The sequence below is a fragment of the Ochotona curzoniae genome, unplaced genomic scaffold (genome assembly GCF_017591425.1).
Source record: "Ochotona curzoniae isolate NIBS_2020 unplaced genomic scaffold, NIBS_Ocur_1.0 scaffold_3835, whole genome shotgun sequence".
NCBI lineage: Eukaryota > Metazoa > Chordata > Mammalia > Lagomorpha > Ochotonidae > Ochotona > Ochotona curzoniae.
Genome location: NW_024467114.1, coordinates 23815113 through 23830816, shown reverse-complemented (window position 1 = coordinate 23830816; position 15704 = coordinate 23815113). Strand labels below are relative to the sequence as shown.

The following is a 15704-nucleotide window of genomic DNA, read 5'->3' as shown; positions in this document are numbered from 1 at the left end:
ACAGAGTGACTGAAAACTTAGGGAAGAGTCATTAGTTTGTTGTTGCTGACGTCACGAATGACCACAAACTTAGTTGACTGAAACAAGGTACATACGTACTTAAATAATTATCAGTTCTAGAGGTCAGAAGTCCAACCTGAAGCTCAATGGGCTGAAACCCAGCTGTTAGCAGGTCTGGGTTCCTCCTGCAGGCTGTGGGGGAGAGAGAGGGGGATGGGGAGAGTGGGGTGGCATTTTCCCAGCTGTTAGGGGTCACCTGCATCCCCTGACCCTTGACCTCCTTCTGCCTTCGGAACCAACAGTGGCAGATTGAGTCTTTGCCTCCCTCTGCCTTGCCTGTCACCCCTCTTTTACTGACAAAGAAATCTGTGATTACACTGGGACAACCCAGATAGTCCAGGATCCACTTTGTATCTCCAGACTCATGGTTTACTTATGCCTCCAAAGTCCCTTTTGCCATGTCAGGTGATCCATTCACAGGGATGGGGGGAATATGAGGATACGAACATCTTTAGGTGGGTGGAGACTATTAAAGTCATGATTTAAAAAATACTGACTATGAGATACAGTTTTTTAGGCAGTGAATTACTTGTTTTGGGAAAGAGAGACAGGGAGATGGGGGAACAGAGAAAGGGAGAGAGTGCTCCCAATCTCTGGTTCCCTGTGCAGATGTCCACAGCAGAAGCATTTGGGCCATCCTCTGCTGTTTTCCCAGGTGCATTAGCAGGGAGCTGGATAGGAAGTGGAGCAGCCAGGTTGGAAACTTTGATATGGGATGCTGGTGTAGCAGACAGCTTCACTTGCTGCACCACAATAGCCACTCAGTGAACTCTCAAATAGGCTTATTCGGGATCACAGACAACTACTGTTGTCTATGAGGAGGCTGTGCTGGAAAATAACAAGGCCCAAGTTTCCTTTACTCACGGAATGTTAATGATGAAGAGAAAGAAATCTACCACACCCTGCATTAACATTTGGTCTCTCTCCAGCCTGGCTCTGTGCTGCGTCCACGGCCCCTGGTGACCCTGATCTTCAGGACATCATCCCAGGAATAGCACTGGACTGGCACACACAGGAGACTTGATTCCCACCCCGACAATGCAATGTTCTGGGCAGACAGGGGATGGTAGCCTGTGTGTCCCAGGCAAGTCCAGCACCGGCCTGTGTTTTGCCACAACCCACCAAATAATTTTTTAGAAAAGATTTATTTGCTTATTTGATAGGCAGAGAAAGAGAAAGAGAGAAGTGAGAGAGAGAGATCTTCCCTTTGCTAGTTTACCCCTCAAGTGACCACAATGGCACAATGGTCAGGCACAAGCCAAGAGCTTCTTCTGGGTCTCCCATATAGGTATCAGAAGTCCAAGCACTTGGGCAATTTCTACTATTTTTCCCAAGCACATCAGCAGGGAGCTGGATTAGCAAGCAGAGAAGCAGAAGGTTTTCACACCAGCACTCACAATAGGATGCTGTGCACAACGCAGGCCCAAGAACTGGCTTTGTTACGCCTATATAAAGCTGAGTTCAGCTCTGTTTCTCCCATATGCTGTTTCCCTCTGTATTGCTACCCTGCTGTAGCACTAGAGAGCAGGAAGTTAGCCTGTCACCCCAACTCCTCCTTCTCTGTCACGCACAACAGCGGTTCGTTCTGTAAGATCTGTGGAGGCTGATCTCTTGATGGTGCTGCCATTTGCCCTGTCTCTGGGGCTGAGTTCAGTTTCTCTTCACTTCTTGCCTGGGAGGCTACATGAGAACCTGCATTAGATGCATTAGCTGTCTGGTCCCCATGATCCCAATGAGCCATCCTTCCGACCTGCACACAGGTCATGCTGCTTCCCTCTTTAGGAGAGGACCTCTCCCCGCCTTCTGGACCAATTCCCAGATGAGCCCACCACCCCAGGCCATTAGTCTCTGCCCAGGCCTCCCTCCCCTAGTTTGTTCATGTACCTCTCCCCTCTCCCCTCCGGCCAGACACCAAAGCTTGCCCCTGCCACAAGTGCCCCGACGTGGGGGAGGCTCAGCCTGTGCAAGTCGACAGCCTCTCAAGACCCAGATGTCTGTCACTTCTGGGATGGCATCTTTATTCTTTGCTCCCTGCTTTGCCCCTCTGCCCAGCTCCAATATGCATTTGCCATGGTGCAGTACAGTCACCTCTCTCTTTACATTCAGGATCCCTGACTGTAAGCCACGAGTTTGCTGTAGGCAAGGACATTGGATCTTTTAATGTTCCATGCCCAGTGGCAAGCACTTTTCAGATGCTCAGCCACTGGGTTTGAAAAGTGATCTTTAAGGATCCTGAAGTTTCTGTGCACCAGGGAAGATCCTGCCGAGGGCTCTGTTCCAAAATCTACTCAGTGGAGACTTACAGCCTTAGAATTGGGCCAGATGCCCGTGAGCTTCTGGGAACTGTTGTGGGACAAGTTGATCTGTAGTTCTTACTGCCCTTTTTCTTTTTCTTATTCCTGGGATAACTAGTTCTGCCATTGTGACCTTACCTTGTCCAAGCTAGCCTAACTTGGGGGCATAGGCCATTTTGGAGCCCCTCTGCCAGCCCAAGTACGGACTGTATCAAGTGGTCCAGACCACAGCTTTGACACCCGGACTTGATGTAGTAACAACAGTTGTTTAAGTGGATGGTACTAATCTCTGTTGCCTGCCTCTGGTGACCCATGGCAGTAACTCAAAACTCTTGTGTGCTGAGTGTCTTGGAGCTTGCTAGAGGCATGGTGGGGAGATAAAAATAAAGCAGAAAAAGCTCCTGTAGTTGGGGGGCTTACACAACCTAGGTTTAAAATATGGGGTTTGCCTTTGTTGGCTTAGCGTGGCAAGAGGAGGCGGTAAGGGAAATGTCTCCCAGTACCTTTTAATCATTCTTGTATAACCATAGCGATTTAAGCAAGTGTCAGGAGGCAGGGAGCAGGGAACATGTGCACTGGCAGGGGGATCACATGCATGATGCAGTAGAGAGCTCTGTCTGCTATAAGCTGGTCTGCACTCAGATAGGCTAGGAAAATTCCCTCAGCACCGACCCCATGGCATGCTTTCCTACTAAATTTTGGGTCTTTTCAACAGTATGCCCCAGGAAAGATCTGGGATTCCTTCCAAACACTCCATATAGAATCAGAGCTTGCTATCTAATGGAGGAAAGTGAACTGGGGTTGTTCTATATTAAGGGTTTTTAAAGAAGGGACGTCTGAAGATTTTGAAAAATATATATTGTTTGTAAGCCAAGGCGAATTGAGACTAGAATATAAATATTTAAGATCTTGTTAAAACCCCCTATTATCTTTTGATAAGCAAGAATTGAGTTATCTCTATTAGCAGGTGCTGATGTTTTGTCTTCAACTATTTCCTTTCGTAAAGACTTGTGTATTTAAACAACGTACTACTTGAGGACATGCACAAATAGGAATCTCCCATCTGCTGGTTCAATCCTCTTGTGCTTACAATACAAACAGGGCTGGGTCAGGTGGAAGCCAGGGACCAGCAACTCAACCTGGGTCTCCCATGTGAGTGGTAGGGGCTGAGCTGCTTGACACACTGCCCCTGCTGCCCATGCTGTGCCTTAGCCGAGAGCTGGAGTTGGGAGTGCAGCAGGGACTTCTAGACACTCAATTGTGGGATGTGGACATCTTAACTAGCATGTTGCTCCTCAAGCTATTTTTAGAAAAAAAAAAAAACAGTGTAGGGCTCTGGCCATCCGCTGGTTAACTTGAAATGATTTTTATGACAAACTTTGGCCTATTTTTGGCCCAAAAGGCTCTTTAATCCAACAGTTTAACATGTAGAATTGTGAGAAATTAAGAGGAGAGAAAAAAAAGCTTTCAGTTCTAGAGATTTCAAACAGCTCATCTCCGGTCTCTTAATGACAATTTCTTTTGTTAAAATTCATTCATCTATCTGCCTATATATAGTCAACCATTTCAGGGTAGAAAGATGCAGATTTTTCAATATGATATATAATATTATCATTATTACAGCAGTGATGGACAGAGTTACGAGTAAAGTACACTAAACAGTTATTAGTCATTAACCCTTAAGTGTCAGTTATGTATTAAAATGATGTAAAGTATCACCCTCAGTGAGTATTAGTAGACACTAAACAGTACAATATCACAAACTGGCACAGAAGAGGTGCATATTACAACAACCTGCTTGGGATAACAAAATTAAGATTTGTTTCTGTATTAAGAAAGTTTCAAAGTAGTCACAGCCGGTGATTGAATCTCTTGTGACTCATAATCACTGTGTGAGACTGGCATGATGATCATGGACATTTTTCAGAGGAGACAGGTTTAGCCGGGTTTAGTGGCTTGCTCTAAATCCCTCTGCCGGTATGTGAGAGAGCCAGGGCCTAACCCCAGCTTGAGCTCACCTTGATGCCATGGTGTGGGTTGATAATCCTGTTGTGATTGGCTCCTCTTGCTCGTTTTTCATGAAAGAAATCAATTGAAGTCCGGGAAAGGCAGACTCTGTGACAAGACAAACAGTACAATTATCTAAGAAATCACTAAGCCATGTGATTTCTAAATACCCTGATTTAGTTTTAGAATTTAAGATACAAGTTGGTAATCCCCACAGAATTCTTGAACAACGTTTTCTTCGGGGAGAGGGTGCAGACAGAAAGGGGGCAGGAGGAGGAAAAACTGTCATTCCTTCTTCAGTGAGCCCTGCTGGGGCAGACCGCAGGGCCAAGCACCTCAGTCGGTCATTTGTCCCGTCCAAACTTCTCTGTCACCTGCTCAATTTCCTCCTTCCTCATCTTCTTGCCTTTAAGTTTGGCAGAGATGCAAAACCAGTTTCTGAGACAAGGACTCATCCCAAAGTCTTTCTAGTCAGACCCAGTTTGTCCTCTGCAATACCCATGGGGATTGTAGAAGTCAGGGGTTAGCAGGGTTCATTGGCATGCTAGTGGGTCTCAAGTCATCTTCTGTGACTCTGCGAATTATCTGAGCTCCAAGACACTGCGAATAATGAAGCCCTCCGGCCTGGTGGTGAGAACATTGCGGTCCAGGGCTTTGTAGCGATGCTTCTGTTTTGCCTCACGACCTGCTCCTCCTGCTGGCCAGGAGTCCTCAGCCACCAGAGGAATCACCAATGGCTATCAGTCACCAAGCCCCTTCTTTTTCCGCCCTGCGGGTGTGAAGGAGGGCAGAACTCAGCACAGCCCAAGACTGTGAGCTCGAATACTATTTTTCTAGAGGATACACTGAAGTACACTGTAATGCTTAGCTGGCCCAGTTATTTAAAAATAAAATATTAGAGGGGAGTAAAAGGACCTATGTTGGTAATTATACATACAGTCCTGGTCTGGTGAAGAGACCAGGTGGCCACCCCTGAGCTGATGCAAAGTTAGGAGCCAGGAGACTCTTTCTGGGTCTCCCACATGAGTGGAGAGCCCTAAGACCTTGGGACATTCACCCCTGCTTCCTCAGGCCATAAGCAGGGTGCTGGATTGGAAGTGGAGAAGCTGGGACATGAACAGATGCCCATATGGAGTGCTGGTGCAGCAGGTGAAGGCTTAACCTACTATGCCACAGTGCTGGCCCCACTCTTACACATTCTTCATATAGATTCATGTTTGAAGACTTGATTTCTACACCCTTTGTAAGAATGGTGAGACAATCATTAGATGACCCAAAGCCAACACAGGAGGGCGTGTGTGTGTGTGTGTGTGTGTGTGTGTGTGTGTGTAACCTGCAAGTCTGTACAAAACAAAAAGCACTTGCTGTTATTTTTCACCCAGAGGATATTCTGGTATCTTCGAAATGGGAGGGTCAGGCTCTGGCAGCAAAATATCACCCCACCGCTAAGAACATACTGAGAATTGTATTAAATCCCATTTTGGAGAAATTGCAGTGTTTTTATGGCAGCAGCTACCCAAGGGATTTAATACACATATTTCAGGTAGGGAAGCTGAAATCCCAGCAGGTTAAGAAAGAAAATGCTCCCTACACACAATCTAGTCTGGTGTGGGGTGGCAGGTGGCGTCTGCTCCAGCTGTTCTCCCTCCATATCATCCATCAATGTGAAGCACCAAGAAGGAAGGTAACAGGCACCCACACCGAACAAAGCCTCCTCGGCCCCAGCCAGGAAAAGGTGAAGCCGAAGCTCTGCTAGGGGTCTGCAGGCCACGTGTGGAAGGAGGAAGCGCCTTCTGATTGGCGCCCCGAGGGACCGTGTCCTCCAATCGGTGTAGGGCCCGAGGTGGATGAGGGGGCGCGCCCTGGCCGGCGGGGCGGGGCCGGAGACCTGTCCATCACCGAGTTCGCGGGTGGCAAGCTCCTACCACACCGCTCTACCTCGTGGAGGCGGGGCTGGGAAGGGCAGGACGCGGCCTTCAGGAGGCGGAGCCAGACCGGCGGGAGCCAATCCGCAGGGCCGAGTGAGGGGGCGGGGGCGGGGTCTTCGCACACAACCCAAACACACGGGCCCGGGCGCACCCTGGAGCCGCAGGGCCCCTCGGCCTTCCGGTGTGAGGCCCGGGGAGCCTCCTCCCTGCTGGGTGACCCCCATCTCAGTAGCCGGGACCACCCCCATTACCCCCCGCTCCCCGCGTCCCGACGCGCCCCTCCTTCGTGTGTGTGTGTGGGCGCGCGCGCGTGTCGGGAGGGGAGCCCGAAGACGGTTGCCGGGAAGCGCGCGCCGCCCCTCCTCTCCTCACGCGCCACCCGTTTTTGCTCTCGGTTAAGAACAGCTGGGTGGCTGAGGGGAGGAGGGAAGGTGGCCCCGGCGGAGGCCGGCCGGGCGCCTCCCACTCAGCCGCGAGCCGCCGTGGGAGCCGGAGGATGGCGGCGCTAGCAGCGGCCGCCCGGGAGGAGGCGGTGCCGAGGCCCAGGACGCGGAGCGCGGCGGCAGAGCGCGGCAGCGGCCCGTCGTGGCGCACCAGAACCGAAAGCAGCGGCAGCCGCGCGGCCACCTGAGCCACCCCTTGTGCCCAGGCCGGAGAACGGGCGCCCGCCGCCCAGGCCCTCCTTCTTCCTCTCCACGCCCGCCGTCCCCAACCCCGGTCACTTAGAAGAAGAGCGCGCACCGGGCACTGATCGCCCCCTCGGGGCGCCGGGCCGCGGCCCTGGACGTGCGGGCCCCCCTGTGGGCCGGCCGCGGCGCCTCGGCCCTGTCCGCTCGCTCCCGCCTCCCCGGAGCTCGGGGCGCCGCGCGCGGGCCCGGCCCGGGGCAGGGCGGACATGGGCGCCAAGCAGAGCGGCCCGGCCGCCGCTAACGGCCGCACCCGCGCCTACTCGGGCTCGGATCTACCTTCCAGCAGCGGCGGCGGCGGGGCCAACGGGACCGCGGGAGGCAGCGGCGGCGGGGCTCGGGCCGCGGCGGCGGCGGCGGGCAGGTTTCCGGCTCAGGTGCCCGGCGCGCACCAGCCCAGCGCCTCGGGCGGCGCCGCGGCGGCCTCGGCGGCCCCAGCGGCCCCGCGGAGCCGTTCCCTCGGCGGAGCCGTGGGCAGCGTGGCGTCGGGGGCCCGCGCGGCGCAGTCCTCCTTCAACATCCCCAACAGCAGCAGCGGCCCGTACGGCTCGCAGGACTCGGTGCACAGCAGCCCCGAGGACGGCGTTGGAGGCGTTGGCGGCGTTGGCGGCGGCAGGGATCGGCTGGCGGGTGGGGGCCCCGGCGGGCCGCGCCTGGTGATCGGCTCCTTACCAGCCCACCTTTCGCCACACATGTTCGGAGGTACGCCCCCACCTCTTCCCCTGCACGCCCGGTTATTATTATTATTATTATTGTTGTTGTTGTTGTTGTTATTATTTCTCCTTCTTTTCTTCTTAAGCCTCCGGGTCCGCGCCCAGGCCCCCTCTGCAAAGGAGATGGGATGGCGCTTAACCCCTGCGGCGACCTCTATTTGTCAACTCGACCAGCACCTGCGCGCTTCCTAGCGTGGCTCCTGGTGTTGTTAGGGAGGCAGGTGGAGAATCGGTGTCAATTTGGGGGACTAGGTGGTGAACAGTTTCTTAGGGGGCTAGAGTAAGGTGTGGGGGTGTCTCAGATACTGGAGGATTTGAAGAAAGCAGGGAGCTAGCAGCCGGGCTTCCACCTGCTGTGTATGTAGTTTGTAGTTGCACGAGGGTGGTAATCAGGTCTTCTTTGACTTCAGTAAACTGCTTCCATAGATTGTGGTTCGTGGGAGTCCTGCTGAATTTGGACATAACCTTAAAAACAAAGACAGAAACCGAGAGCAGTTTCTTGAGGAGGGGCGTTCAGGAAGATTCCTGCTCATAAAAGTGCAGTCGCTTGGCCAGGTGTGTTTGGAGAGCGGCCTTGTCTAGAGGAAAAGTGAGTGATGAGAGATGGACGTTTTTAATAGCAAAGCAATATTCGTTCTGAAGGAGGCACTGGGCCCGAGGAAAGTGAATTCTACCTCTTCAGTTAGGTTTTGGGCTTGATGTACTTAGGTGAGAATCGAAACCACTCCCACCCCCCATCCCACTCCGTCCTCCCCCAGGAAAGACAGATGTAAACATACCCCTGTTGAAGTGTGTAGGAGAACAGGTGAATTCACAGTCAAGCGAAGGGGGCGGGAAATCCGATCCCCTCTCTTTTGGCCTCTTAGTAAGTGTGGGGCTTGGAGAAGGGCCTTGATGGTAGTCAGCAATTTCATTTACCTGTGCTCCAGCATTCCCGCTGGCATGAATCAGGGGCAGGAATGCCATGCTTATCTTTGTAATCTTTTCACATGGAGTAGAGAACAATGCCCAGCTCCACTTGTTTTAAAGTCATTTTTGTTTATGTAAGCGAAAGTGTTCTTATCTATTGAAATTGGTTCATCTTGTAAAATGCTTTTGTTTCCAAGAACTGTTTGAGTCCTCCCTGTGATTTGATCACAGAGAACACAGTGTGAAGGTGGTGTCGTCTCCACGTGGAGGAGTGATAGTTTCCTGAGAACTGGAGAACTAAGGATAACGATAGTTCAAGATAGTTACCTTTCTGAAGTGAAAATTCTCACTCAGCAGTTATTATTGTCAAATGATAAGAATATTGAAAACTTGTTAAAGAGGGAGGGAGGCCTGTCAAGTTAATTGTTAATATTTATTCAGTAGATAGATGACTCTTTACTTCTGCTGGTCATTGCCTTTGATAATATAGTTGTATGAGTTTATGGCCCTAAGCAGTTGAAGCCCACAATAAATCTGTCAGTGATAAAGGCCTAGATGCTGCTTAGATTTGTGCACTTAGACGTAATTCTTTTAGTGCTATTGGGCACAGGGTGACTTGGGGACTAGTCACAGGACAGTGGCACTCTCTGAATAACTCACAGCAGCACAGACCCTTCATGGTGATGGTGGATAGAATAGAGCCCTGGTACCCCAAGGTACTCACCTGCAGTAACGTCAGTTTTCTCCAATACCATGATTTCTAGTCGGGGAAATCACCTTACAGGATGGTATTGTAACCTTAAAGGTGGTTGGGACAGGCAGGTGGGATAAGGCCCGATCTTCCGGAGGTTTGTACCTGCATTTCCATGGATGAGTTGTTCAGGGAAATAGAAGCATGTTTCTCCTCCTCCTGAGATTCAGAGAGTTAAGTGGTGACTCAGTTAAGAATTGCACTTTATTAGACTTTGCATCAGTTTTGTGGATGTAACAGACTGTTACAGTTACAGACTGTTGTGTCTGGGCTTATAAAAAGTGACTCCTGAAATTTGAGAAACAGTATTTTGAAGTAATCAGGAAAGTTGTTTTAATCTGAAGACTGTTTTGTTTGTATTATTGGTAGCTCTCAGTAAGAAAAAAATAGTGAAAATTAAGTGATCCCTTTTGTACTGTTCTGTGGTTTACTGAGAATGAAAAACTAAAGCTGACACTAACCAGTGCTACTTTTGTTTTCTTTTTATAATTTGGGAGTCAGATCATTAGTAGATGATTATAGGGAGGAGCCACATTGGAAAAGAAGGTATTCTGTCTTAGCTTTACACTTTATTCTTGGTCTGACATTTCGGCTGCGTACACTTACTTAATTTCTCTAGAAAATTGGAACAAGGCTGCCTAATACAGATACCACTGTTTGTAGGAGTTTAGAATTGAGTTACTTGTCATTAGAATATGATTGTAATCTATATACAAGTGTTTGGGTGAAGCAGGCCTTTTGTTACTCCTCTTTGGACTGGTTAGTTTAAGCTAACAGTTGTTTAAAATGAACAACTACTGCTAGTGTTCATCTTTGTTTTGCAACTGGATATAGTCTAATATTTAAAAGCCTTAGAAACATCTCAGGATTTGTTTGGGTTTATTTTATGTCTATTTTCCCCATTACCGAGTTGCCTCTGTTCATAGAAACAGTATGGGTTGTAAACTACCCTTTATGCAGCAAGGGTGCAAGAGAGTGTGTGTGTATGTGTTTTGGTCTATCAAAAGTCAGCAGTGGAGATTATTTCTAGAAAAATGTAATGTAGACTTACATTACAGATCCTGAATGCAGAAGTAAGAAACATGTAAAATAAATTAATTGAAAAGAATCAGCTGCTGCATCATTTTTTGTCTTCCTCTGCTGGTTGGGGTGTGGCATGGCTGAGTATTTCTGTAGTTTGTAATTCAGGTGCCTCCTGTTATTTAGGAAAATTTTTCCTAAATATTAAAGTGTGGGTTATTTCTTAAAACTGAGTAAGCTTATAAATTTGTTTCTAGGAAGATTTGTTTCTTTAATATTTTTCAACACAGATGTAAAGTTTTAGAGTGTTGGATTATCTCCATTAATTAGCTGTTACTTAATTGTTCTCCGTTATTACTTTTTTACCAGTATCAAGTACCAAGATGTTAGAATATGGGATATTGTTAACTTCTAATTTTTGGTGTTTCTTTATTGCATTGCCTTTTCTGGGGAGTGACAGAAAAGTAATGTCTGCTTCCTTTTAAGAAATATGACACTTCTAGCCGCAGTCCTTGCAGCCCCTGAAGAAAACAAAACTTTGGGTGGTTGGTGTTTCTCATTTGTGATGCCATATATCTTTAAACAGTGTGGGAGATACCTTATGTTGTGTGCTGTGCTGTGTGAGCTCGGGGTTGAGTTGGGAAGTTTTTTTAAAGTACTCTTGACTGCATGGTAGAAAGTAGAGTGGAGAGAGGAATGGTGAGATACCCAGGGTGGCTGTCATGAGATCTGAGAGCCACGTGATTCCCAGACCTGGAAGCTTTGCTGCTGCTGTGGTGCCCGAGAGAGTATGAGCTCTGTTGTCTTGTTAAGGGACCGTGTGTCCCAGTAATTCCTCATTTTCATTTTGCTTGATTGTTTCAGCTGCTGTGATTACCGATGTGATGAATTAGAGAGCCGTTTTTTCCTTATTGTGCATCCTGTGTTTGTAAGGAAAACAGCCTAAGTTATTACATATGCCAAGTATACATAAGTTGGTTGCATTCACGGTAGATTGAAAGAGAACTGTAGGACTGACATTATGTAGCAAGTACACCCAGTCTTGTTAATGTAAAAATTTCTGGGAATTACTGCTTATTATTTGAAACATTGGTTAGTCTTAATTTTGTGTATACTTAGGACTGCACACGTATTTAAGTATTTACAAATTGTGCGATACATAATGTTTTGAATGAACAAGGGTTCAGAAATATCTTAGGTAGTGATTGTGTTTCTTTTGTGTGTTGCTTATTTACAAATTACTCTATTTGTGTCTGCTAATCCCAGCGCACATTCTTTATCTCCCAGTTTCTGTGGGTCAAGAGTCTGGGCACAGCCCAGCTGAATCCTCTGCAAAGCTGCAGTCTAGCCGTGGGCCAGCCCTGTGCTGTTACCTAGAGACTCCGGCTGGCCCAGTTGCGGGCAGAGTTCATTTCCTCCTGGATGTTAGCTTCATGGCAGCTTGCTGCTTCAGAGCCAATAAAAGAGAGGCAGGATGGTTGGCTGTCCCCCCTACAGGTAAGCCAGCCTGTTGCCTTGGCTTCATTCTGTAGGTCTGATTCACATGTCTAAAACCAACTCTGTTGAGAAGTTATCTTGTTAACTACATTTTGGTGTTTTCTGTTAACCAGGAGTTTTTTCTATTGCTATTTTTTCTATTACTGTTGCTACCCAGAAGTATTGTGATGTGATCAGAGGATCTGAAAGACTCAGTTATAAATAATAAAACTCCTCCCCCCCCCAGAATATTCTGTAAATAGAAAACTGATATTGCCTCAGATCATTGGAAAGAGTTCTAGGGTAACTCATGCAATTCAAGAACAGGTTTCTGAGCTGAATTTTAGCAGTACACACACACTCTCTCTCTCTCACTCTCTCTCTGTGTGCTGTGTGTTTTGCTGATTGTTTCTTATGTAGTTTTATCTGACTCTTGTGTTTGGGATAGGCCTTCTTTAACCGGATGGCCCACGAGCTCAATTTTAACACCTGTAATCTTGGAGGACTGCCGAGACTCCCACTGCAGCATCAGAACTCTGCTTAGGTGGATCCTGTGCCTATTCCTAAGGCAGTCACCGAGAATAGGAGATTGGGTGAAATTTGCAATCTGCTGGTCTGAGAGCAGCACCTTCCAGTTTGACAGCTGTGAAGTCTTGGTTTGAAGTCTCCAGATTTCCTGTCTATCAGAGTACTTCTTCCAAACCCGCCCATCTGGCCTCTGAAATCTCAGTTCCTTAACAGCTCTGCCCCCTCCAGTCTTTCCACCAGTTTGTCACATCAGAGTTCTGGGACAGTGATTTCATAAGCACAGCCTCTCAGTCCCCTCTCAGAAGGTGGTCTGATTGCTGTGGCTCTATCAGAATACCTGAGATGGAGTAATTGATAAAGAGAAGTTTATTTAGGTCAGGTTTCTATAGGCTGAAAAGTGCACAGAAAGCTGGTGAGTGAGGTCAGGCCTCACTTCCTGCTCCTGTAAAGCCACTAATGCCATTGTGGGGGTCCTGCCTGGAGCACCTCATTGAAGCCTAATTACCTGTGAGTACCGTTAACACCCAACTTTGTTGATCAAGTTTGCAATATGTGAATTCTGGTGATTTCCTCAGTTCTTATTTGGGGCTGAGGCTCGTCAAAGTTAGATGAACTGCTTGCTGTTGGTTTAAAGGTAACTTACTCTGATTTTTAGTTGTAAGGTGTATGGAACATAATGTCTTAGTAATTCAGAGACAAGTTGGTTTTCTTTTTCCTATGCAGTTTCACAGTGCACTGTTTGCTTTTTTTGACAGTTAACTTTAACATCTCAAGACTGAAATTAAGACAGAAACATATGTGTTTTTGTATAATGTGTGTTATGTTATATCCACATGCATGTGGATCTGTGTCTACATGTACATACGTGTATGCATGTATACACCCTGTATTTTGTGCACTGTATGCAGGTACACGCTGTGTTTGTACATGCTCATACATGTGGTTGTGTATAGATGTGCCCATGTGCTTATGTGTATTTGTGTGTCTCTCTAAGTGTACATGTGTGTGCTCTTTTTCCTGATTACTCAGTTTCTTCTCAGTTGTGTTTTCTTTTTTGCTTGTCTTTAGTCTGTTAGTTGCTTTTCTCAAACATTTGCTGCTCTTTGGCTGATTATTAAAAGGGGCTCTAAAAAGCTGATTGGAAGCTAGCTCTCTGTGCAGGTAGGGTTAACTCTCTGGGCTTTTTGGAATATTGGATTATTGCCTTTTTCCTTGGTCGTATTCTCCAGTTGCTTTTCTTACTGAGAAAGGCTAACTTTTAATGCCAGGTATTCTAGGATCAAAGTGAAAGGGTTAGGAGTCTTAAAACTTCATGTGATATTCAGAGTCAGTGAGATACCTCTGTCTTCAGCTGTTCCCTTTGTTCTCAAGTCCAGAAAGATTTCCGTTTCCAGAAATCAGACCTCCAGTCCAATACCTGGGTTTGGTTGCTTTGCAGAGAGGATAGCTGGAGAGGTCTAAGGGCTTCTTAGGTAGCCTGGTATGATTCTCTTTCAGACCTGCCTTCATTTCTGCTTCCTGGGATAACATATGCCTTCTGTAAATTGGGTTGCCTTTCTGGTTCTGCAGTGGAAGTTACTATACCTCCTGCCCCACCAGTTTTAGTGATATCTTTGGGTTGAGCAGAAGCTGATGGATGTGTTCAACCATTTTAAAAAGAATTATTTATTTTTATTTGAAAAATAGTTGCAGGAGAGAGAGAGAGATATCTTGCCATCAGTTTGTTCATTCCCCAGATGGCTGCAAGGGCCAGAGCTGGGCCAGTGGGTCCCCACATGGGTTCAGGGACTAAGGAATTAAACTATCCTCTGTTGCTTTCCCAGGTGTATTGGCAGGAAGCTAAATGGGAAGTGGAGAAACATGGACTCAAACTGGCTCCCACAAGGGAGCCACAGACTGAGGCTTAGCTGGTTACACCATAGTGCCAAAGTGGGCTCGAAAGTCCTGTTTTTAAATTGTGGATGAAATAGGAATCCACTTCCTGTTCACTGTGAAATGATACTATTTAGTCAGTTCTCAGACTGGGTTGATCTGTTCTCTTTCTAAATGCAACTGTTACCATTTTTTGTATATATGCTTAACACTTTTTAATTGATTTACTTGCTTGTAAGTACCTAAAGCAAAAGAGTAATTTCATTTTGTGGTATTAGCAAGAATGTGGTCATTCTTCTAAAACCTGCTTTTTCACTTTGTGTTGAACAGATTTTATATGGGTGACTATATGCATGCAACTCTTCAATTGCTGTGTATGTATTGTTTCATTGTATGTTCCATGATTTATTTGGTTGTTCTATTAGCTGTTTCTACTTTTTCAGTGTTGCCTTTTTGTATATGTAAAGATTCTTCTAGGATGGGTACTATACTGATACCAACGGATTCATTACAATTAGTTAGAGCACTAATGCCCTAGAGTTGGTGTCAGATACTATTGGGTTTAAGGGTACTATCCCAGCTCTCCTTCAGATGTCAACTCCAGTCTGGCATTCCAGGCCATCTACATTTCTAATTACCAATTTGGGGGTGCCCATGACCTCCCAAATGACTGTAGTAACTTAACTGGCTGGCCCAGACCGAAGCCAGGAGACTCATCCATGTCCTCCACATAGGTAGCAGGGGTCCAAGCCGCTGCTTTTCCCAGGCCGTTAGGACAGAGCTGGATTGGAAGTTGAGCAATTGGGCTCCAACTGATGCACACAGAGAATGCCAACATTATGGTGTGCCACAAGACCAGCCCCCAAATTATGTATTTTTTTTTTAAGTCAAGTTCAGAACAGACCTCATTGCACTAGAAATCAGGATGTTGGTTGAGTTTTTCTGGTGACTGGGGAAGTCTGTTTTCTTTTCTTTTCCAGCTTCTAGAAGATGTCTACATTGTTTGGCTTGTGACCCCCTCCCCCATCTCCAAAGCCAACAGCATTGGTCCAAAAGCTTTTCCCCCTCTGCATTTCAGGTTTTAACTCTTCTCCAAGCCTCTTCCTTGTTTTAGGAGGTTTGTCCTTACTTTGAGTCTCCACAGGTTAACAGCATTAATTCTATCTTTCACACCCTTCGTGCTGCTTTTACCGTGTCACAACATGATTCCAGGAAAGGCCAGAATGGTATCTCTTGAATATATCCTTATTGTAAGGGAAAATGCCATGCTTTTGATTATCTAGTGAATTAATCAGGAGATTAAGATGATGAGACTACAATGAAAGGGAAAAAAGTGATTTAAGTAAATTTTAATGATCCATTCATTTTTGTAAAAATTTTTATTTTTTATAATGTTTACATAGTTGATTGGATTGGGAAGTGTTGAAGATTAGGGGAAAGTGGGTGAGACCATTGTTTCC

At 47.0% G+C, this 15704-nt stretch overlaps 1 protein-coding gene across 2 annotated transcripts in view; it reads left to right on the top strand.

Annotated features, from left to right (window-relative positions):
- Positions 1-7116: 7116 nt before the first annotated feature.
- Positions 7117-15704, top strand: part of ZNRF2 (zinc and ring finger 2) — a 79975-nt gene continuing 71387 nt past the window's right edge. For both annotated transcript variants that reach the window (XM_040964876.1, XM_040964875.1), the window contains exon 1: positions 7117-7677. In XM_040964876.1, the coding sequence (XP_040820810.1) occupies positions 7185-7677 (493 nt within the window). In that variant the 5' untranslated portion in view covers positions 7117-7184. The remainder of the gene's footprint in view (positions 7678-15704) is intronic.